The following is a 25803-nucleotide window of genomic DNA, read 5'->3' as shown; positions in this document are numbered from 1 at the left end:
CTTTCAAATTAAGTTTAGAGGTCTACTGACTCCAGCCACAGATGTTTTCTCTCAGGGGTAGTATATGCTGGCAACCAAGCTGACAATTCAGAAATATTGGGAATATGCAAATAAACCTTCATTTCCCCTTTCACTGTGAGCTACGACAACCCAGTAATTTAAGTTTTCAAAGTAGTGTAGTCAGACAGCTTCAAATCCTCTTCTTCAGCAGGCACTAATGAAGAACAAAAATGAAAAATCGAAGCTCTATGCTGGATGCTAGTACTTACTATAACTAGTTGCCAGCCTTTTTCTCAATGCATCACTTTCCCAACTAATCAGTATTTTATCTTTTCCCAAAGAAAGAACATTCTGCCTACTTTCTCCCATTTAGTTGTTTTCACCATTTCCCTAGATCTTGCTCAGGTAGCAAAAGGAACAAGTCTCTGGGGTAGAACAGTAAACTTCAGAGCAGATCCCTAACCTCATCCCAGCCAGAATAATAGCAACACTTACAACAACATGAACTGATTTTCTCAGGCCCACCTGAACGATCTCATATAACAAAACTTTGTATGTTAGTTAAAAATAAGTAGTGCTGTACCTCTTACTGTCATCTGAACACAAAGAGCAAAGCGGGTAAACAGAAATATGGCTTCTTGAGTCTGCATATCAACAGTGATACTTCATCAAAATATAACTACAAAAGCTGTAATTGTTTTCTAACATCCATAAACTAACTCTGATGACTCAGAGAAATCCACACTGCAACACCTGTCACAGCTAGATATTTTTGTTTGTTCTGTAAGAGTAAAGTCAATGCTTTCAAAAAGACGGGGAAACTGTCCTGATGTCTTTTAGTTAGATGGGGAACTTTAATCCATCAGTCTGCTTATGTGTGTACCTGCACTCTTATCTGTCTATTCAGAACTAGCTTACATGTGAAATCAAAAGTTTGTTGGTAGTTTTGTGGGTTTGGGCATAGTTTCTTTTCTTTATATAAGCTATGTGACCTGCTACAGCCAGTTTTTTGAGTAGCTAAAAAAAATTCTGAGCATGGAAAGATTTGGGCATAGAACTATTTCAGTTAAAGCATATCTGAGTCAAGGTCACATTCCCAAGGAAGTGCCTGAGAAATTTCCCTTACTACTATTCATACTGTGATTCTTACATTGAATACAAGAAAAACATACAAAGTCAGATGTACAGAAACAAATTTTATTATTTTACTGACTTAGTATACTGTGGTCAGTTTCAGTAAAGAACATACTGCTTATTATGAGAGCAAAGAGGGGAGCTACTGTTTTACTCAAAGAGTGCATTCAGTAAACTATTAGTATCTTTCTTCAATCAGGTAGGTAGAAAGCAGGAAACAACCTCTTGTCCATTACACAAGAGTGGGAAAATTCACCTATATTTGATTCACAGCTGCAAGTAACATCTATAGCTTAATTAAAATCTTCTAGTCAATACTGAGATAAGAGGAAAAATGTCATTTGTTTCCAAGAAGGCCAGGTGACACTTTGTCAGCCCAGCTGTGCCTTTGTTAGCCCAGTTGTGCCTTAAGAGAATACCCAGAAAAAATAGAATACACAGAAAAAATAGAATACACAGATAAAATAAAGGTTTCTGGAACTGATCTTGATTTTTCTGATCTCTGGTTGCTTGGAATTTTTTATCTACATTTAAAAGTGATAAGCACTCATTATGAAAACTCAAGAATGTCTCCAATGATTCTTCACTCTGGTACAGATAGGAGACTCAACTTCTTTTGTGTGAATAAAGCTACAGTGGTGAATTCACACACTAACAGTAACTGGCTAAATGAAAATTTCTGCGGTCTTTTATTGTGGCTCAAAGAACCAGGGAAATGGAGTTCCAACTATTTCTGTTTCTGATGGATGCAAAGCAAATTTTCCAAAACTGTCAGTGTATCATCTGCAAAAACACAACTGTGAACTGGAATTGTGTTACCCTGCATGAGGAAGAGCTTTAAATACTGCAGCTGCCTGTTTTACTTTGAAGACCCATATTTACCTAAACATCTTTTTTGGCTATTTGTCACTGGAAAGATAGCCTGTGGAAGTGAAAGATTTTAATACACCTGGAAAACCTTTTCCCAAGTAACTGATTAATTTTAGCTTGTCTTTTAATGCTGGTTTTTGGACTCTGTAAGATACCATTGTAAACTACTTTGGTGTACACAGCTGTGTCTTTCCTTGCAAGTTACACAATTTAGATTAGCAGTACTTAAAACGCTGAGGTGCAGAGAGTTATTTTCCTCTAATAAGTTGATAAACTTCCCCACACTGTGCTATTGTCTCAGTGGAAATACGCTTACATACAGGTTACAGCTAGAGAGATTTACAGTTTATGTTTTAAACTCATTTGACTCCCTAAAGGGTAAATCCTTAACTAGATTGATCAGTACATTAATGGGCTATATAACTGGGACAAACAAAAGTTAAACAAACGTCCCTTTTTCACCACTGGTAACTCAAGGACATTTCCTTATGAGAACAGGACTTGAAAGCTTCCAGGTGAGATCAGTGTTCAAGGATTTTTGGCCCAATCAGTGTAACAATCACTTGTTATATTTCATAGAGAAAAGCACTACCAACACACAGTGTACCTGCAGATAACCAGACCTGAAGACAATGTGTTATCATTTTCCTATAAGATTTAAAACTTCCCTGGACTCTAGATTCAGCAGAAAAAGGCAACCCCATCTATGTTTGGCTGAACTCCTAAAAACTCATAGTAGAATTCTCTTTTTCTTTGATTTGTAATTTGTTACTAAGATCCAGGCAGCACCTGGGATTTTTACTAACTCTAAGCTTACACAGGGAAAATGAAAATTTCTTTAACTATATTGCAGCATTTCAGTTGATGTGGTTTAGTGCAGGTAATTTGTGGTGAACTAATCGTGCAGACTTTGTGGTGAAAATGCTCAGCTTTAAGAATTTTCCTAGCAGACTAAGAAACAATTTACTACTTTATCTTGTGTTTCATCCCTTTTAGATCCTATTAATAGAAAAGCTCCATGGTTACAATCTTAGTTTCTCCAAACTAGTGAACTCAATCCAGGAGTCAGTACAGGAGTTGCTACAGGAGCCAGTTTACAGGAGTCAGTAAAGTGTTGCGAACTATAGTGCTTTTCTTCTCAAATAGGTAAGATCTTCAAAATTTCAGAAGCCAGTTGGATGTCAACCTCCTCTGTTATTAAGAGACAAGAAAACCAAAGAGGCTGATGTACTCTTGAAAGGACACATTTGTAATACAACCTTCAGCAGGATTTATTCTCCCGATCCTAAAGTGAGCACATACTGCGAAGTGTTATCTGCCTCTTTCCCTTCAGGCAAGGTGCAAGTTTCATCTGCTGACACCTTAGAATATTATAAATATTTTCCTATGGTGAAAATCCCTATTCCATACAGGATCACCTAGTGTGTTTAACTATTTTAGTTTTTCATCCTTGTAACTGAACAGTTTGACTACTAGCTGACTAATATGAGCACATCCAGATTCACTGAGAAATACTGTTTGTCATCACTAAACCCAGCAGCATCTCACAGGAGACAAAATAAATAGTAGATGTCAGTAAACAATCATTGTGTTCCCACCCACAAATACTACAGGTCAAAATTTTCCAAGTTGCAGCTGTGCAACGACTTCCATTTGAATAAGGAGAAAAAACATAATGAGAAAAAAAAAATTCCTTTTATTTTCTAATGTACACATCCAATAGCTTTTATCACAATCATGAAATAAAAGGAGGGCTTGACAGGTGTATGGGGGCTGGTATTCAGCAGAATTCCCCAGAGCTCCCTTTTGGGATATGTGCTGAAAATTCACTGAAGCAGGATTCCCCCGTATGCAACAAAGACTTAAATACACAGTAGTAGCTTAAGTTAAGAATATTGGCATTGTGCTCACAGCAATTTTGAGTGAACTCACAGTAACATACACATGGGATATAAAGGCTTGAGACGTAACTCTTCCTTTTTTCACTACTTCTCTTATGTGGTTTAGAGAACATCTTTTCAACATTCTTCACATCCTCCCCTTCTCACCACCCCCAGAAATAGGGGTGACATTTAGTTCTCCCAACCATGAACTTGTGGAATGAATCACACACAGTGCTAGCGCAGGAAAATCCTGTTTCCTGAAAGCAACCACAGAGCTCTGAGCACCAAGGTTAAGTTATGACATGCAAGCTGGCATTAAATCCACCCTAAAGTTCAGTTCATGTAAGAGTTCACCACCATATGAGATTATACTGGTGGTTGCTCAAATTGAGTAACACAACAACCTGCCTGAAAAATACTCTCCTCAAGCACAATGCTCTCCCTAAGGGAGGACCACATGGGCAGAGCCCAGATAACTCAGATTATTCAAACGAAAAAGGCAAGGTTAAAGAATTTCAATTTCTTCTGGAAAAATTTTAATTTGTTTTTGCCAAAAAGCTACAGGTTTCTGCTGCCACTAGGCCAAAGCAGCTTGACAAAAGCACTCAGTTTGGAAGTGCCTGAAAAGATGGGATGTTTCTCAGTTCTTCTGTCCAATGAATTTGTGTCTCATCCATGTGCCACAAGCAGGATTTCATCAAGAGTTCCCTCCACCCAGTTAAAAAAGACCAACAAATCCTTGACACCACCACTGTCATAGAGGGTACATAAACCACCCCACAAAAGCACTTCTAGGAGTTTCACAGTTCACAACCTCACACTTGACAGTCTTACCTCACCCAGTCCCAGAGATCTTTGCCCTGAATACATTAGATGTGAACTGGACAGGGCACGGAGGTGATTGCATGGGTTCTGCAAAGGGGGCTTGCTCCTCTGAGATGTCGTTTCTCAAAGAGCTACTCAATGTTTTTACAGTAATAGCCACAAAAAATGGGACTGAACCCATGAAAACGGACATTCTCCTCAGAGAGATGGCTGCATAATAAAGGGACATTGTCTGACATCATGAGAAGAGTGTAATTCCCAAATTATTAATCTATATTTTCAAGGCTCCTGCAGTATAAAAACCGTAATGCTTTTCTGACCTTCAGAATTCCCTCCCTGTTGGTACCTTTAGCTGAGGAATTAAGCTGTTTCATGAATTATAGTTTGTCAGTGTTGTGCAACAGATCATAGATGGCACCTAAAGAAGGCATAGAAAGTACAGAAGGAACAGGAAAAGCTACTCCTATTCAGATCTGCAGCACACAGGCTGCATTCAGCTCTGGTGAGCAGAGGGAGGGCACAGGCTCCTTTCCCACTAGAAAAACAAGTATTTTAAAGTCATCTGGAGTAGAACTCTCATTAGGGACGGTTCTCCACTAGATTTCGTTTCTAGCCTAAACACTTAGTTCAAACCAGAACACATCAAATATTGCCTTGATTATCTAAGCACCACAAGAAGCTGTCTCCCCAGCAGATCTGAGCTGCCAGTCACATTGAAGCAATCCATTGAAAGCCCTCCTGAGAAATCCCAGTCTCTTCTGTCAGCAGCAGCACTGTGAAAAACACAAAGAGCCAATACCCCACAGCGCATTTAGGCAACGGGCACTGGCAGTCTTGCCCCTTCCACACACCTCAGCTCCACCAACAGCTCACTCAGACCCTTCCCAGCCTAAGAGAACAGACTCCCTACACCACCAGCTATAAAAAAGCCAGGGAAGGAGCCAGCTAAACAGCCAACTACAGCAGATCTCCTTGACATAGAACTGCTGCAAATGGAAAACAAGTTTTATTTCTCCTTTCCCCATTAAATACATATTAGCCATTTGATGTGCTACCCATAAGTTTATATTGGCGAAAATGTCTATTTCTAAGTACATTATGTTAAAAATACAAGGTTATTGCAATGATGTATAAAATCTCCACTACTTAGAGAAAATCTCAGTGAGAAACTGGATGGATCATTCAAGGTTAATACATTCATTGTGAATGCAGAGAGGACTTGCCGATAAAATTTTTACCCCACATAAACTCTTAATAAGTAGTTGCTGTAGAAAACTTTAATCATTTCATGAGCTACTGCCTATCCTGAAGAAAGACACCAAAAGAGGTCAGACAAGCCTAATTTAGCAAAAAACAATCAGTAATGAAAATTTCCAGGACAACTGGAAGATTCTAAAATTCTTCCTATTATTTTATTTATTCAAGTTGATCAAAGATATTAACTAAGAATGGAAAATCAGCTTCATATCTCATAAATGAGTTTGGTTTGGTGTTCAACCTTATGACCAGATATAACAGTAACAAAAATTACTTTGCAAGTGCTTTCAGTGTAAACATTTCTGCTAAAGTCTGGGAAAAAACCCTGATATGGTAAAGTAAGAATGTGAAAGTAAAAATAACTCTCTTGCAGCAAAAAATGAGAAATGGATACTTTTTTCCCCCTTTTTTTCTTTCCTCAAGGAGGAGAAAATGTCAGTTTTCTTGTTGTCTCAGGAAAGCTGATGCTGGCAAGCACCTTTTGTTTCATAACTGCAAACACAAGGCATGAAATTTGATCTTTCATCAACATGAGATGAGTTGTTGTGGTCCAGAACTATTTCTGACCAGATCTTGCAATATAATAGAAACTGATTTCACTAGGGCTTTTCTGGCCTGAACATCTGAAGGCAAGCCACATATCTGTTAGTTACCAGCACCTTGCTTATTCACTTTAGGCTTCTGAAATTTGAAAACAGTTTAAGATGTATGTGACAATTACAAGCATGGTAATCTCGGACATCTCTGCACTGCCTGCTGGGGAACTGAACTGCCACATTAGTCTTGCTGTAGGTGGATATGTTCACTCCCTGTTGCAGGACCCTGAAATCCACAGCAACTTGGGCACTGTGCCATGGTAACATAGTTACACTGAGCTACATGGCCTCCTACTACCAGCAGTGTTTGATCAATACTCAGCTGTGCAGTGGGGAAATGGTTATAAATAATAGGCATAAATAATAGTTATAAAGCACCTGTCCTTCCTGTGCTTCCTTCACTTGGGCACACAAGTGTGCACACATATCCCTCTGCAGCTTCTGCCTCTGCCAGCCTACCCATGCGTCCACAAGGTTTACTTGCACTTCTTGGTTTATAAGGTGTGGAAAGCAGGAAAAGCAATATGGAAAGTGCTGTTCATTTCCTGTAATAGCTTGCTACTCACACCTGAGGAGATTGTGGATGGGGAAACTTTACCTACAGGCTGCCATCGTCTCAGATATTTGAACACGAGCTGTCAACATGTTACTGCTGTCCTACAAAACAACAATCAATATGATATGGGAACCTACAAAACCTAATGTTTCTCAGGCACACTGGGTGATCAGCTGTAAGACTGCAGCATACACATTGCTTCCACAGCCTGTCTGAGCCACCTCACTACACAGAGGGTTGCCGCCTTCTACAGTTTTCTGCAGATTCTCTCTTCAGTCTTTACATGACTTAGGGGATGATGAAGTCTTTCAGTTTTGTACTGTGCTACCTTCTTTTAATTCTCCTTCTCCAAGGAAAATGTCTTCACTCACAAATAGCAAAGCAACTTCAGCACAACTTCTGATCAAATCAGAAGTTAATTGTCTCTACTACCTGTGGATTTCACAGCCATTAAAGCTATAAAATCTCTATTATAGAAAGTACAATGTAACTCAACTAGAATGCAGTGGTGGTACACTGGGGTGCTTATGTAGACACCAACCAACCCAGTTTCGTCCTGTAAAACTAGAAACAACAGCGTGGCCCGTGCTTGCCTGAAGTTGGTTTGTGTCACCTTGCCCAGATCAAAAACCTGTCTGCTAGGATTTTTCATCAGAAGAATTATTTTACAGATCATAGATATTTTTAGGGTACATTCTGCTCGTTAGCACTTAAAACACAACGTTGGATCTCTATGTATGGGTCCTGATACAATACCCTTCACAAAGGTTTGGCTCTCTGAGCTCAGGATCAATGAAGAGACAGCACAGCCCACTGGCAGCCCCTCTTCCTGGTGTCCCTGCAGAGGGGCCTCCATGCCCTGCTGAAGAGGTGACAACCCAACTGAGGCTTGTTCCCACCCGTAGGACCTACTTTCCAGCTAAAACCTCACTTCCTGGCCTCTGCCTGATCCATTGCTCCTGCCACATTCCATCTTCACCATGGGCTCTGCTCATCCATGCCCATATTCTAAACTGTTAGTGACCTCCGACTTAAAGAGCAGCCCATCCAGGGAGGATCTGATGCCAGGGACTGAGGCTGCCCCAGGCTCCCATGGCTGCCTGCTCCTGGTGCAGGGTGGGACAGACTCTGCCTGCCCACACGGAGCCCCCACTGTTCCCACTGCCTGGTCCTCACAGCACCTGACACTCTAATGTAGGCTTCTTGCCTTTTATATTACATTTTTTGCCATATTAAGAGGCAGTTGTAGTGGTTCAAGTAAAAAGGAATTGGTCCCCTGAGACAAATGTGTAATGATTTTCTTTGGACCGAGGAAGGGAAATTCATTTTTAATTGAATATTATGAGAAAAAAAGCCTTATATGTGGTAATTTTTTGGACTCAAATGTGTTTAGACTGGGTTGTTGGGATGTTTTGACATTAGGTAATTAGGGTAATTGGAGAAAACAGCTGGACTATTTTGACACTAAAGATTTTGATATAGGTAAGGTCACTCTGACACTAAGATCATGAAAGTGAAATAAATGTAAAGGAACTTGCACAACAAAACAAAGCAATTTTCTATATAACACCAAAGATACCTTTAAAAATACATTACTTAAATAGCTTGGGATTTTTCAAAAATGGATCTTTGGAGACATCTCCCAAATCATATCTTTATACTTCTACAGATGATCATATCTGCCATAAAAAGAAGAGTGTGAATACGAAACAGAAAAACAAACTGTGATAATAAAATAAACAGTTTTACTTTATAAGTGTTTGGCTTCGGTAATACTTACGTAAGGACTTTTTTTCCCTGTTTCTGCAGGGATAAATCTGCAGCTATCTGTGAACATTTTGATATGCCTGGTCAGAAACAAACTTAGCAAAAGTAACAACCAACAGCTTGACCTGTCTAATCTCAGTCTCTTGTTAAAAATAATTCAGAATTCAAATGTCAATTTTTCCCGTAGTTCAGATGTATCTAAAGATTGTCCTGCATGGCATGACAATTAACCAGTACCTGTTATGCCTACAAGTGTTCAATGAACAGAGCCTGATTTTATAAGAAATTTCAAGGCTGGAAAATATTCTACAAATTCTGCAAAATCCTTGGATATTTTAGCTACTCTGTACTAAAGCTATGGTTTTTCTGAACAGAGGGTTTGATAAACTGATTTTTAAATGAGTCACATTTATGATATACACCAAATCTGTCATCAGAAATATATATTCGCATATTAAAAATGGTAGAGTAACTTCTCAAGAAATTTGCAAAAAACCCAAAAAGACAACAGCGAATATTTTTATATTGTCTTCAATATTAAAATAAGATGGTGTGATTGCTAAGAAGCTAAGTCAGAGAAGTAGCAGAATTTGCTAATTTTGCAGACTACCTTTCAGATTAGACAAGATTCACAGAAGCAGAATCAGTTCATGAAACTTTTAAAACTGTACTAATTCCTCTTTAGCAGATATCCTGCTACTGATACAAAACTATAATTACAGTAGCCTGTAGTTTCATCCATGTTACACTGTGCATGAAATACTGCAGCTGCTTGAAGTTCTTTCCAATTAAAACCCTTCAACTTAAAAATTGCTAGATTTCCTGCATTTTTGTCTTCTGTCAGCTCTCCTTGGAAATCAAGCTCTTTTGTATTACTACACATCTCTGCAATACAATAAGAGTGCTTCTCCAACTCCTTAAGAACATTAGCATTTTAAACACAGAATTTCAATAACATCTACCAAGTTTACAGAAAACTTTCAAACAGAAGACCAGTTTGTTAAGAAGTGTTTTCTCTAAAAATGCAACATTTCATAGGCAACAATTGGTAGTTTTTAATCACTTGCAGTTTTGATTACATAATTCTTATCATGAGAGAAAATATTCAGCCATTCATCTAAGCAGATTAGCTAGGAAAGATTTCACATGCTATGTTATTGGTAACAATTTTTTTAAAATCTCGGATAATGAAAATCCATCTATCCACGAATGAAAGAAATTAGTTAAAAGCAAACAAAAAGACCAAAAAATGAGTCAGTACATGCATGTACATGATGGCATGAGGAAAGCACTTTCCCTATGCTGCCTGGAGCTAGATGGCTATCTTGTATATAATATTGATTGACATATTCTACTTCTTTTGTGCTTTTCTTTTTTGATCCTTCAAAAACACATGTACCTATCTTTGGACATGTGTGAGTCTTCTTTCTCTGTTTTTCAGCCCAAGCTATAGCTGATACAATTTTCAGCCTTTCACAAATGCTCTTGTTGAGTAGATGAGGAAGCCATCCTTTTCACCAACTCCACTTCCACTGGCTCCTGAAGAACTACAGAGGTGATGGTAAATAAACAGCAACAACTGGGCAACTACAACTGTGCCTCACATGTGAGGTTGTTCTTGTACCCAGCCATCAATCAGAAACACAGCAGTGATCTGCAAGTCACCTAGGAATAAAGCAGAAATATTTGCCAAAATTTTTTTGAACCTGCATGCCTCCTGTGGTTCTGAGGAGCATTACAGGCACACTGTCACCAATCTAGCCTTTACCAGAACATCAGAATTACTTACCAATCCCTAATATTTATTTTCTAAGAGAAACAGGGTCTCCAGACAAATTCGCAAACTACCTACTACATGGAGTGGGACTGCGCTTCACCAGACAGATCAGCCACTCTCCACAGGATAAGGGAAGTTTCCATAATGAAGCTGAGTGCAGCTGATAAATTATCCCTTGGGTAACAGAGTACTGGGTATGTATTTTATTAGGTGATGAGCAGAAGAAGGGTAACATCTGGATTCACAGTCCATCAGGCTAAATCTGCCAAGTGTTCAATTCAAGTTCAGTTTATTTGAAAAACACCATAACAGTTAAATCGATTCCCATAGCACAGATCTCAATGCAATATGGAAAATGAAATAGCAATACTGCAATGGTATCCACCTTTGACATGAAAAAGGCACTGAAGAAAAAGGTCTATCTGAGATACAGCAGAAGTCAACAGCTATTTAAGATAGCAAAACAGCCAGCAGAAGAGATCTCTGGGCTAGAAAAAGCTTAAAATCTTGATCAATGTGCTACCACAACAATGCAAGTGACCTGAACAGTGAAAGACCCGCCCTTCTTTTCACAGCGTCGTTCACAGCTTCAGGTTAATGGACACGAGGGAGTCCTGGCCACATTAACTGAAATAACAGCACTGACTTGTTTCACACAGTTGCTAAGACCGAGGCTGCCTGTTGAAAACACAAACTCTCTCATTCCATGTTTTCATGGGCAATCTGCAGGAGTTTTAACACAATGTGCAAGCACTTCTTGTTGTCAACTAAGGAAGCAGCAGGTAAGCAGCAGAAACCTCACCTGATGTACTACAATCAAGCTCGGGCAGGATTCCAGGCCATGGGGGACAGCAGGACTGATTGAGAAGCATGAGCTTGGAAAAAGAGTGCATTGTGAAACCAATGCACACTGAATGGGCTTGCCCAGATAATGCAGTCAGAATGAATAACAGGTATTTTAGCACTCCCAGTTTCGTGAGCTTTTCTTAATGATTGTGTTGATGAACCATACACATACACAGCCTTAGGTCTGATTTAACAGAGTTGTATGCACAGATAGTCAAAGTCATTGAGGTAATATGAATCATTTGGAGAGTGCCTTGTAGGTTGCTTATAAGCAAAGAATTTTACAAAAATGTGTGCACATTATTTATAGCCCATTTTATTTATAACCCATTTTATTTTGAAAAAAACACTGGTTTTGATGGGAAAAAAGAAACATAAAAAATTCCAAGACTAAAGCTTTTTTCTTCACACTTTTTTGGCATGAGCACAGCTCCCCATACTGTTGACTTTAACTATTCTCTCTTCCCGGTTCTGCTCACTTCTGCTTCAACTGAGACAGTGCTTCCACCATGCTCAGGCATCTATCAGCCAAATTCTGTCTCCCAGAAGAGTCTTGGAGCCTTCATTGAGCATACTGTTTAAGAGTAGCTGTGTCTTGGAAGAGATTCTGCCTTTGCCCCAAAGACCAGAACCATCATATTCACAGAGGAAAAAAAAAAATGGTATTCTTATAGTAACAGTTTTGGTGGATATGGGATTTATCAAATTCATAGTAAGAGAGTGAGGTATATTTGCCTTGAAAAGTGAATTATAGGCTTTTACAAGTTTCATTTCATGAATTAGTGGCTTTTTCAGTGGACATTTAAGTTCTGTAGTCACATGCATTTGTCAACAACATGTAAGAAGGACAAATATGACAATAGGGTTGATTCAAAAAAGTAAACACCATCTGGCAGCAATAAAGAGCAGGGAGAGAAGAGTGTATTGGTGGGGCAAACCACCCCACTTCCCCCACCCATGCTACTTTGCCTTTTGAGCTGCCTTGCAGACACCTGGCACACATCACACAACTTTTTAATCAATACAGGACACAGAATGTGTGTATACGATACATGCAGACCTCAGGCTATTTCATAGTCACAACAAATGAAAGGAAATTGGGTAATCAGCTCCAATTATACTTTGACAACAGCTTCTAAATCTCACTCCACTGAACAGTCTTCTGGCAAAAAACAGCAGTAAAAAAAATAATCACAAGGTTTTAAAAGATGTTGACCTTTATTCAAGTAAGAAGCATCAGGTATGAGAAAAAGAAAGCATATAGTCCAGGCACACATGCACACCTGCTTTGCTGTTGTTGACAGCAGATAGCTGCAGGGCTCTTCCTGAGAGACATCCTGCATACCACAAAAGAGCTGGAGAGTATGAACTGTGACCCCCCTTCAGCTTTGATAGACTTGTCATTTTTTTTCAAACTTTTCCATCCAGCATGCACACTCTTTCTAATGTTTGTCTCAATTTTATGAAGATCCCTGGAGGGAATTTCATTGCATCTCTGACACTGCTTTAATTGCTGTCAGCTGGAAATAGTGAGTTTTTACATGTGATTAGTCCTATTTGCAACCTAATTTCATTGGAGACGTCTGATTGCTTCTTATTTCTTTTAAGGGGGTGTGATTTCCTGACATGTTTGTAAAATGAATCTCAATTAGGAGTCTCCTCACCCCCAGGTGTATTGAGAAGACTCAGGATAGCAGTTTTAAAGAAATAATTTATTTTTTTAATAAGGAAAGGTACTGTGTGACCTTTTGATTTCTCCTGTCATAATAAGCAATGCAGGCAGTAAAAGCTCTATTCTGGCACTATTTAGAATGATAATCACGAGAGCTACTAAAATAAAATCAAATATTGCCTGAGGCATTTCCTGATGTGACCTGATCTGAGATTTGAAGGGAGATGGTATTCTTTTTGCTCTTTTCAGTCTTTAGGTTACACAAATTCAATTAACAAACACAGCTGCCCTGTAGCACTTCCAACACAGTCAAAACCTAACAACTTAGATATCTCATCAAATGAAAACTAACACTAGGCTCCCATGCATCAATCCCTTAGACCAAAACAAATAAACAAAAAATAGCAGATCAAAGCAGTTAGATCAAATTACACAAACTTCAGGGGGAAAACGTCTGACATTCTGGTTATTAACCCCAAGGGAACTTTAAGCTTTTATGAGGGTTTTCCAATCATTGCTAGAAAACAAAAGGAAGAAAAGGTTTGCATGGGAATGTATATAGCATGCCCCTGCATACACATATATGACTGACATGGGTCATCTTAAGGCAGAAAATGGCAATCTAGGGATTTATTGCAGCTGATAGATACAACATTCTGAAGCCACAGAAAGCCTATAGGAAGAAGTTCTGTGCTTCTTGATAATGCCTGACATCTCTCTGAGTTTGTCAAGAGAGCCTTTGGAGCAGGTTTCCCAGAGGGTTCTTGGTGCTGCTGCTATAGAAAAAGAGTGTGTACTCAGAAGTGGTGAATGTAGCAGCAAGAACAGCTCTCAGCTCTTTGGTCTGCACTCACTGGATGGAAGCATCATTCATCCAAACCCATCTCCTCCTTTAAAAGGTAGGGAAGAGCAGTGGGTAGAGAAACTTCCAGCTCCATCTGACCGACGTGCAAAAATAGGAAGAGGTGTCCAAATATTCAAGTTATTCTTTGTAGGAAAGACCAGGCTGTGTTGATTCAGGGCTCTTTTTCTTTAGGGGACAAAGAGTTTTGCACCATGAAAGGAAACACATACCACAGCCTGAGAAGCCCAGCTTCAGGGCAGTGATAAGGTTGAAACACTAAGCTCTCACAAGTCAGGAAATACCAAGCAGATGACACTTGGCTCTCTGCACTGTGCAGAGCACTTTGGCCAACAGCATGACAAGACCAGAGAATAGACAATTTTGCTGATCACTTCCTGTAATGTTGAATTGTTTGCTCCAATTCTTTACAAAAGGTAGAGTACGATCAAACATATGTATTTTTGCGTGTGTGTGTGTGTGTGTGTGTGTGTGCGTGTGTGTGTGTATACACACATACATATAGGAAAGTCTAAACAAAACCAGCTTGGATAATTTCCAGAGGGTGTAAGGAACTAGATTGTGGCCACGACTGCCTGATGAACTCTACTATTTGTATATCCTCTGTTATTTGTGTTCAGTCTCGCCTGCGAGAAGGTGTCATTCAAGATTTATTTATTACTGACCTTGAAAACTGGCAGACCAAGAAGGCCAACCAGGCATGAGCCTCTTTTGCCCGAAACATTGTACAAACACAAATAGCTTAGGGTCTATACATAGAAAAGGCATGTAAACATCGAAGATGTACTAAGCAAAGATCAACTGCATGAGGAAGGAGAATATTGTAGAAAAATCTACAGTGGCCAGAGAGAGCCCAGTCACAGCCCCAAAAGATGTCAGTTTCCAGGTCCTCTGGGCTCACTCCTAGCAGAAGGGTTTCAGCTAGCTCTTTTCTTTGCTTTCACCTCAATGCTACATGTATTGTGAACCTGTGATTATGTCACCAGTCACTCTACCAAAACAGCAGTGCTGTGTCTACTGAGCTTCAGTGAGTCTGCCACCAGCCACAAAGATGAAAAAATTAATCTCTATTAGCCATTTAGTCTTGGTGTCAGATCTGGCTATGTCATCTAGTAGGAAATACCCTGACTCTCTCATTGCCATACACCTCTCCTGGTCTTGCAGCTAATGAACATAAACACTGATACTTCATAAGAGAAGTACTTGATACCCATTTTGCAGTGGAGAAAATTGCTGCACTAGCTACAGACAAGTAGACATTTGAGCTCTGCTTTTTGCCATTTTTTCTTCAGAGTGAAATCAATTATCCATGCATGAATGTTGTATTGTAATTTTATTGCAAATTAATGGATGTCCATCATCAAGCAATGACAGCTTTTGCTCTGGGAGTCATTCAGCACCTGGAAAAGGGAAGCTTAAACAGAAAAGCAAGTTACCAAATGAACACTTCTTCCAAAAAAACCTTTCCCTTTCTCTCAGAAAAGTAATTTATGGAAACTTTCAAGGAGAAAACACGATGGAAAGGTAAAACCTCCTGTTTAAAGTTCAGATTTGCAACTAAATCCACTTAGGCTGAAATCTATCAAAAATTTGGCATGCTTGGAAACTACCGTCCCAAGAGGACGTGGTCTGAAATACAATCCCATTAAATACAGTGTAAAAAAATAAGTTGTCCACTTTGTTTTGTCTTGCTCACCAGAATTTATGTAATAAATGCTGCAAAAAAGAAACAGAATGGATACAGGCAATGAAACTAATATGCCCTATGCTTTCTGTAGACTGAACCCCTCCTCAAATCTCAAGGCCAAGAGCATCTCATATGTTAGGCCATATATTCCCTCTTGTCCACATCAGCCTGCTCTGAGCTCTCATGAATGCTAATAATTGTTAATGAATGTCAAGCCATGCCATGTCATTAAAGACAATTTCTTTTTGCAGAACTCTTTTCTACCTTTCAATAGTTTGTGTCAAGACTTTTTCCCATTTGAGATTTTCCCATTTGAGTTCTGATCTGATGTGCAACTGAGTGGCAAGTGCTGAAAAGTCAAGGTGCCCCGCTGCTCCCCTCCTCCCGTCCGGACTAAAGCCACTGGGGAGGGAAACAAGGGCTTCCCCACCTTTCAGCCCTTCCCGGTGGAGTCGGGACAGACCGCGCTGCTCTTGCTCTCCCTCCCGTGGTACATCCCTGAAGTGCCATGGAACAGGAGAGGTGACCTCCCTGCCCCCGGGGACGCTGCTCCAGTGGTGCCACGGCTCTGCATTTGCAACGGAATGGACAGGGGGAGAAAAGGAGAAATATCTGCAAAGACCCTTCCATCGCTGCTTTTTGTTTTGTGTCACTTAAATCTTTGATGGCTCTCTTCCAGAAATAAGCCATCCAACACACCAGAGATAATTTACTAAAGAAATAAACCCATGGTTAACTCCAAGCCCAATTTATTTTCTATGTTGATAATCCTTTCCATTTCTGCACCCTCTTGTGGGGACAAAGGTATCTTTACAATATGTGCTACCCTCGAGTACACTGTAGCATACTTATTTCAGGACCAGGTTTCACTTACTTGATTTCATTTCTTTGATAGAAATACTCATTTTAATAAGTGACATTTTACACAGTGATTTTTCACTCTAGAAAACCATCAGCCCACATGAGCCCAACTGCTCCCTGGACTTGAGCAGTATTATACAGCGCTATAGGTGAAAATAGGTGATGCACAGTGATCACAGCATTAACAAATATAACTTTATAGAACCTGGGCCAGTTTCACTGACACCCCTTTGTCTGCACTAAGTAGCATCCATGTGGAAGCTACAGTGAAGGAGAACTGATTAAAACACTGTGATTAAATGCAATAAATAATTCTCCATGTGCACAGACAAGGACAAATAAATTAACTGAGACAACTAAACCAGAGACCATTGATAAGTTGTGTTCAATGAGTCCTGCTTCTAATAGAAAATCTTTTAAGACCATTAGGTTCACCTCACAGTCCCAAAGAGGAACTCAGTGTGTTTGGATGACTGTAGAAAATCAGGACAAAGACAAGTGCACTGAAATCAGCATGGCACACATGAATCAGCCTCACTGAGAAGAGATTCTCACATTTTAGTATCGCCATCTTTCTGACATGCTGTCAGTACCGTATTTCTACCTTGTGTTCTCAGAACAGTGGCCCCAAACCGAAGATTCTACCATTGGCAGAAAGATGCTGCTGCGAAGAGCAGCATCTAGCGAAGAAAAACATTTAGAAAGCGATTCTCTAGATGGCATGATTTAGGCCCCCAACTCACACACTTAGAATTCTGTGATACTTCCAGACACATGGAAGTATTTAACACCATTTCTGTACAAGTAGACATGTTGCAGTTGGTTAGAATGGTTTGCCTGTCTACTAAAATGTCACCCACGCATCTCTCCATCTTTCAAAGAAGTAATGAGACACAATGGCAGATTTTACTCAGACTGAACTCAACCAATTCCTCCACTTTACTCCAGATAAAAGCAAGAAAAAGATAATGGAACTGAGCCACTGCCTTCCCACCCTGGCATCCAGAACACCTGCAATCTTGCAGGTTTTCTATGAGCTGCAGCTTGCTACATGGATCATAGTGAGTCCATCCTGAATACCAATAAAATTATTCCTTATCTGTCACTACTTGCATTTCAAAAAATGTACTGATCTCTCCTGAGCTTTTACTCTGTTCACTCACTGATGGTACCTTGTTTTAATTCTGAAAAAAGGTCAGAATATTAGTTATTACATGATAAAGGTAGCCCAAGTAAAAAGACTGTGAGCATTTTACGGCAGCAATTTTATTCTAAAAACCTGCAAAATACAGCATGAAGCCAGGACTTAAAGAGCATTCCAAAGTACAGGAATTTTTCTTAATTTGCATGTGAGCACTCTTTAGGTGCTCTAGGACAGATTCAAAGATTTATAGCATATGTATGACAGCTAATTTGTATACAGCTTAAAAATGAACACATAAAAGACAAGAAAGTATATTATTACATCCTCGAAACAAATTTAGGGCAACACAAAAGAAAAAAAGATTATCTTTACTCAGTGACTCAGAAGATGACAGAACAAGCAGCCTAAAGTAAATTAAGGAAAAAAAGCTAGGTATGATGTAAATCTCAAGCAAGTTTTCTGGCAACCCACTGAGCAAGCCAGGGAGAGAGCTGGAAAGGATCGCCTTCAGGAAATGTTTTCTCTTACTGTCCTGACCAGAATTCTAGGTTGCATTTTCTATTAGCCTGGATTTTCAACAGCTGATGAAACATTTAGTGGTCTCTTTAAAAAGGTAATAAATTAGAGACGGGAAAAAATTCACTGAAGGGCAGTTAGTAACTCATCAAATCAATTTCTTCTGCAAGGACTGGCTAAAACTTCCATGTGGAAGACTGACTTCACGGGTCTGTGGTAAGATGTGACACCGCATTAGCTTGGCTGCTTGATGACCACTGATAATTTGGTAATGTCATATCAAGCAACCCTCTGATACTAAGTGTTATCACACCATTCTAAAAACCAGTCCCCATTCTTCTAGGTAGCTTTCACTTCCCCATAACCAAAGTTTGTATCCTTGTATCCCATGTGCACCACTGCACTACAGCAATGGCTGTAGTTCAGACCAGTTTCCTGTGTACTGGGGGAAGCTAGGCAAAGACTGAAAAACTGCAGGGAAAAAGCGCAGGTATTTATGCTATACCTTCTCTTCTCTGCTTATTTGCTTAAGTTTTGTTTAACTAAATAAACCTCTAAGTTTATTTGCTTTTGGACAATATTGTGTTACATGTCACTATCCCTCCTTTTCTTTTGGCATAAATTATTCTGTGTGAGATTGGCATTTTGCAAATTTTTTCTGAAGTATTTCCTCTTTCCAGATTCACCTCCAGTACTGCACTGGAAAGTGTTTTATCTGCCACTGCAGATAGTATCGAGGCAGTGATTAGCAGTTAATAACCAGAAATGGACAAAGAAATGTCAACAGAAGCATATCCTATGAAAATACACAGGGCCATTGTGACCAAATGATGGCATCACCAGAATTTTAATTTATATATTGATTTGGACGAAAGCATTACAAATTTTCATTGTGAAATGGCCTTCATCATGAATCTATAATGTCAACTCTTGAAAAACCTACCTCGCAGAACAATACTAAATCAACCAGAAAATTAAGATATATTTGGGTTTTGACTCTAAAGAAAACACAAGATTTTTGGAAATCTCTGAGTCCTTTGCAAGATGCAACCTCCTTTCACTCTGCAGATTGCCCAAAAGTGTCTGAATTTGTTCAGATAAAAAATGTCACTCCTGAACCAAACTCGGACCTTCACTGCTGTTCAAAAATAGGTCTTTGATTCCAACTCTTTCTTACTCAGTTTTTAATTTTCAGGCGCCTCTGCACTTCCTGGTCTCAGGCCTGACAGGAAATGAAGTACCAAAATACCATGAAAATGGCTGTGCCTGTGGTGAGGCTGGTCTGGCTGAAGAAATGGAAACATGAGCAAAGTCTTGAGCAAGCCAGATCTTGAAAAGCCTGGTTTCCAGACCAACAGGGTTCAGATAGGTTTTGGATAGCAGCTAAACCTTTGGAGGCTTTTCAAAATGAACTAAACCTTGAGGTTTGTCCACAGTCAAGAAATTTGCCCACTGTCCCTCGAGGTATTCAGTAGGCAACAGGGGGCCAATGACAGCATCAAAAGTGGCCATAATATGCATGATCTACTTCTTTTTTGTTTGCTCTGTCATGCTCTTCCCTCCTCACTCACATTCATTTCTACTCTTCAGTTTTAGTTTTAAAAATCTTACGAGTATGCAGTCAATCTTCATTAATGTCTTACACATTATAAGGTGCAGTTTATGTAGGCTGCATGCACAAAAATTACTTCTGACCCCCAAACAAAAGTTTGCTGATGCTTTCAGTATCAACTCCCACAGGTTTTGGTGTTGTTTCTTTAATAAGAAGTGTCTTGAGAGTTTATTGCAAGGAAGCATTGTTGAAAGTGTTTTATTTTCAGAGCTGATGTACCCTTGGTTGTACCAATGCCCATTTGCAGTAACAATGTTGTTAGGATCTGGAGCCACTTACAGTTTTATTTATGGTCTTGGTTTTTCAGTCACAATTAGAGTAACTTTTCCAAATGTTTTGGCTTGCAGGCGCCATCCAAATGGGTCCTTAACTTGGAAAGCTTTGATTGTGTTTAGCTTCACTTTACTGAACTACCTTAGTGGTCCATCTCATATTGGTCAGTGTTGTGGAAACTATCCAGCACACTAAATGCTATTGAATACTCACAATGCATGTGCCAAGGGAGAAAAAGAAAACAATTGTTCCCTGAAATAGTCAGCTGCTGATGAAAGAAACTATTAACAGGCAGAGGTGTTCATTTCAAGAAGCAATTTCAAGCAAACTTTCTTCCTTTGTAAGATCTATCAATTGTATTGAGAAAAGCACATGGTTCAACAAGGCTTTGAAAGAATAAATAGTTTGTGGTATGTTGCAAGTCATCAAGATTTTAAAATAAGAAACACTTGTATCCTATTGTTTGTAGAAGTACATCCACACACACAACACTGCAACTGAGATAAAAGCAAAGTTGATGGTTTTAAAAATGCAGTATAAACAATGACAAAGTGTGTTGGTAAGTGCAGTGATCATAAACTTACTTATCCAAGGAACAAACTGAGCTTTCTTCAAAGCACTTTGTTTCAAAACAAAAGTACCTGTATCCTCACTATACGACTAATTTCCCTAATACAAGAATTCAACAAGGCTCAGATCTCCTCAGTTTCATACACCCAGAAAGAATGGGTGCATCTCACAGAGCAGAATAAAAATACAGCATTGCAAAAAACATTCCAATAGTGTGTTAAAAAATTGCAGAGTGCTACCTGGTTTTCTATAAACAAGGTAAAAGGAGAAGGCTACTTAAGATACTTTGTGGGATGTAAGAGTGTTTTACATTAGTATTTGATACAAGGGGAGAAAAAAACAGGAGCAGCCAAAATGGCTACAATCCCTCCAGATCTCATGGGTTCTTATGAGACAGCTCTCAGCCTACCTTTCCATAATGAAAGCCATTGTTCAGTTGCCAATATTTGTTCATTTGAAATAACAATAAATATAATACTAAAGAACATTCTCCTCCTGCATGCATCCCTGAAGCTCAGTTAGCAATTAATATTTGGAATATTACATTTCCCCTCACTTGGTATTGCACATTCTACATTTCCCTTCACTTGGTATTGCTCACATTATTGCAATATGGTCCTACTCAGGAGACCAGAGTCCAGGAGCAACCTTAGCAAAGAGTAATTTTGGCGACAAGAAGCCAAGGCTGCTACAAACTCAAAGTAACTTTGGACTATCTCTAATCCAGTGAATGCATAGAAGCCCTGGTGCACATCACAGCTTCCCAATAAAGATTCAGGTATGCATCAGCCCATCTCTCATGCTCCTTCTCTATCCTGGCACACAGGCAGGCAGGCAAGTAATTTCTGTCTGGGTCCAGAGTTTGGGCAGAGAAGGGACATATTACAACACTCAAAATCACTTTAGATATAGCCATGAGGTCCAGGAGACCAGATTTTAGATAGACTGGAGCATTTAAACTACCTGCTGATTATTCTGATGCATCTGCCTGCCAGAAATCGTCCTAATAGCTGTTATGTGGTAGGAAGCCATATGCTCATCACTCCTTGCAAATCTGCAGTCACAAAAGACTGCTAGACAATCAGAAATCTCTTGGAGATAATATTTGTGTGAAAACTCTGTAATTTATTGCTATTGGACTATTGCAAAGCTTCCTGCATCTGAAAATCACATATCCACCTGGACTATAGACATAGGTGGTTGTTGTAGTTATTTCTGCCCAAGTGAAATGCAAAAAATATTATTCCTAATTAAATGGGGAAACAGGTCTGTAAACGACTGAAAGTCTTCTCTGAAAGCAGTACTTGATCCATTCCTGATGTTAGTGAGGACATAAAGTTAAAACAGCCCAGAGATCTGTTTATACAGATGAAAATCTTAAAGACAGATATATTCCCTCCCTGCCATGCCATCACCCAGTTTTTTGCTTAGAGCCCAGGCAAGGAAAAAACCTCTGATCCATGTGCTACCTTTTTGAAAATGGTAGAGCGGCTTTTGCTAGAGGGAACTATAATATTATTATCATATCTCTGCCAAGGTTCATCTTATGTCAGATTTACCACTGCAGTAAAGGAGACTGCCCTTGATATTGCCACCACCTGGCAAGAGAAGTATACCTGTGACAGTACTGTCATCAGGCAAGTTCATTCCCTCTCCATGATCATCCCATAGTTTTCATAAAGCTCGGATCCACAGTGAAACATGCCCTGTTCCCATTACTTCTGATTATTTATGAAAATTTCAGCCTTTATCTGTTATTCTTCAAACCACAAATAAAAACAAAATCTGTTTGTGATGTGTAGAAAAGAATGGCCATTCTCAGTCGCCACACAGTGGCACAGCAGGTGAAAAAAAGCCATAGATTTTCTTGGTCTTTCTACACAGCTTGGGTTTGTTGTCCTTGTAATTACGCAGATACTATCCATGAATATTTGAGAAAGGTACATGTGGAAAGGGCTTATACAGTGAGCTACAAGCAAAATGACTACAGGAGTTAAGAATGATTAAGCAGTGTGGTATTTGTTGCTGTAATAGAACTGGTTTTTTATTGTTTAAATAGCTAAGCACAGAAACAGTAGAAATAAACCTGCCTCACTCAAAGTTCAGCCTTGTGGGAAGATGTAGAAAGTATATGTGCATCAGTGTGCGTGTGTGTGTATTTCGTTCCTACAGGTGTCTGTCTGTCCATTACTTGTTTAAGGAAGGATTTCCAACGTATCTAGTATTTGCATGGGTGAGCCCTTCCCGTAAGTAGAGCACAGGCAGCGAAAAACTAGCATGAGCTCACTACCTACAGTCCTCTACTAACAAGGCTAGCTACACTTACTAAAATGTTCATTTCAGTCTGACAGCTTGACATCTTCAAAATCATTACCTTTTCGGTAGTAGAGGCAGAGGCAGAGGGTGGGAATTCCACCAGGATTGACTTTTCTGCTCATGGTTCATAAAGATGCAGACTACTATAAGGTACAGAAATGAATAATGCACACTCAGAACTGGTGAAAGAAGGAACAGAGGGACATCTAACATCACTCAGACAACAGTTAAGTCAAATACATTTTCATGGCTCTATGACACTTAATTTTTTAAAGAGTTTGCCGAAGTGCCCTTGGCCCAATTTTTCTTCGCTTTTGTGAGGCAGACAACCCCTCACTGAATGAAAAGTATATTCTGCAGTGATTTACACTGATATTTTAAATGGCTTTAACACCATTTGGGTTATGTAACATTCAAAGACATTATAACAGTCACAATCACTCTTACTTTACAGTTGGACAAACTAAGGTTTGGTGGCATTTTCAGTTTACTTCCACACTAATATTTAGAAGTCATTTTGTGTACAGAAAAAAGAATATTACATGTCCTATCATGTAAATTATGTTTATACATTTGTTAAAGTGAACTTGAAAGTAAATTGCAATGTTAATCTGTTTGCTAGGATAGTAATGTACCACCTGACAGTTTAAGGGGACTTCAAATGAGGGTCTTAAAGAGTAAAATACAAGAATCATTTGAGTTTATCTGTCACACACTTTAAAATGCCACACACAATGAATTTCATGGTGCAAACTCATTCCTTTAAGGTTTTCAATTAGTAGCTTCTAATCCACAAATCATTTAAGAGAGAAAAAAAAAAAAGTCAAACTTAGACAACAAGGCAAAACTTTTCCTGAAGAATTTCAGGTATGAACAGCTCAGCCATCCCCCACTGCCATTTCACCTTGAGCTGTCCCTCTAGCACCTTACTCAAAAAAAAAAAAAAAAAAAAAAAAAAAAAAAAAAAAAAAAAAAAAAAAAAGAAGGAAAAACTCAACTCTCGGGATTTTACAGAAATTTTCTGAAAGACTTAAACAAAATAGGGTCTATTTCACTTTGCAGCTGCCTGTAACTTTACCATAATAAACTCTAAGCGCACAGCCTTCACCAAAACACTTAAAAACAGCTTGAAAGAGGTATTTGCTGCCCGTTATGTTTACTCAAGCACTTGTTTAAAAACACATTTAAGGAAAATGTTTTTATTTCTACAGATTGCATTAATTATAGCTTTGCAAACACTGCAAGCTCTACAAGAGAACTGAACTGAGCTATTAGCTGCAAACCTCAGGTCTTGGCTAGAAAAGTGGTTATGGCTTATTTAGTAAGACTAATGAATTGGCTCGCACACCTCTACACGGAGTTCCATGTATAGAACCATGGAGCCACGAATAGCCAGAAAGGCTTGTTTCATGTCGCTTTATAATTAAAATAAAGTAACATCGGCCAGTCCGAGTCGGTCCAAAAGCAGACCTCACTGCAGCATTATTTCTCTTCGGGCAAATAAAAGCATTAGCACGGACATTAACGCCGGACCGCAGCTCCGTGGGGACCCGCAGTAAACCTGCACTCCGCAGCCGCGGGCCGCGCTCTCTCTCCCCGGCGGCGCTCGGCGGGGCGGCGGTGCCGGCTGCTCCCCGGGCGAGCCGCGCCGGAGCTGCCGCCGGCCGGGGCTCCCGCCCTGCCGGGGCTCCCGCCTGGCCGCAGCGGGCGTGGCGCTCGGCCCGGCAGCCGCGGACGCCCCTCGCCGCCCGGGGGCCGCCGCATCGCCCGCTCAGGTGCGCCCGGGACCGGCCCGGACGGCGCCCGGCGCCGGCAGCGGGGTGGCCTTACCGTGAGGGCGGAGAGCTTCTGTGCCGGCACGGCGGGGAGCAGCTCCGGCAGCAGCAGCAGCAGCGGCACCCACATCCTGAGGCGGCGGCGGCGGGCACGCAGCGGCTGCGGGTAGCGGAGGACGGGGACTCTTCTTGGGATGCCGCTCCCGCCCCTCCGCCCCGATGCCCGATTTGGCTCCTTTTCAATCGCTCCGGCTGGGAGGTCCCAGCTCAGATCCACAGTTTTCTTTTCCCCCACCCCAGTCCTTAAAATTCGGGGACGCCTGTAAAGCTGAGATGCGGCACTTTCTCCCTTTCTCTGTGTCCCTCCCTCGCTCCTTGGGAGTCAACCCCGGCTAGGAGATGCTCCTCCAGCCTCTCCTCTCCCGGAGCCCTCCCACTGCCGGGGGAATCTGCCGGACGCCGCCGCCTCCCCCGGGGCGCCGCGCCTGCCTCCTCCTCGGGCAGGCTGCTGTCTAGCCCTGGGGGTCCCTTTCTCTCCCTTCCAGCCCTGAGCCCTCTGCGGCAGGGGAAGCGGGAGGAGACGAGAGGGACGGGAAGGGAGGACCCACCACCACCACCACCGGGTGCACACGGGCAGGCACTGCCGCGGCTGCGGAGCCCGGCGGTGTGCGACCTCTCCGAGCCGCTCTGCCCCTTTTCCTCTTATCCTTCCCCTCCCCAGCCCGGCCTCCGCTTTCTCCTCCCAGACCCACAGATTCTCGCCGATTAACCCTCCCCGGTGCTCCCGGGGGACGCCGCTTGCTTCCCCCGCAGGGTTTATTCCTCCCTCACCCCCCCGCCTCAGGCTGAACCAGCATGTACAAGCACCGGCAGCCCCTGGCAGGCGGGGAAGGTGGTCCCGACCCCCGCCCCGGTGAGCCCCCACGTTCCCCCGGAGCGCCCCTGCAACGCACGGGGCAGGAGCCAGGCCCGCGGCATCCAAGTTTCTGGGCTGGGACCAAAGC

At 40.8% G+C, this 25803-nt stretch overlaps 1 protein-coding gene across 4 annotated transcripts in view; it reads right to left on the bottom strand.

Annotated features, from left to right (window-relative positions):
* The window catches only part of SMOC2 (SPARC related modular calcium binding 2), a 139616-nt gene extending 114266 nt beyond the window's left edge, over positions 1-25350 (bottom strand). For all 4 annotated transcript variants that reach the window (XM_066178712.1, XM_066178713.1, XM_066178714.1 and 1 more), the window contains exon 1: positions 24855-25350. In XM_066178712.1, coding sequence (XP_066034809.1) covers positions 24855-24929 — 75 coding nt within the window. In that variant the 5' untranslated portion in view covers positions 24930-25350. The remainder of the gene's footprint in view (positions 1-24854) is intronic.
* Positions 25351-25803: the final 453 nt, after the last annotated feature.

The sequence above is a fragment of the Chamaea fasciata genome, unplaced genomic scaffold, assembly GCF_029207755.1.
Source record: "Chamaea fasciata isolate MVZ Bird 193981 ecotype frontalis unplaced genomic scaffold, bChaFas1.0.hap1 SCAF_3, whole genome shotgun sequence".
Taxonomy (NCBI): Eukaryota; Metazoa; Chordata; class Aves; order Passeriformes; family Sylviidae; genus Chamaea; species Chamaea fasciata.
This window is presented reverse-complemented; position numbering and strand designations above follow the sequence as displayed.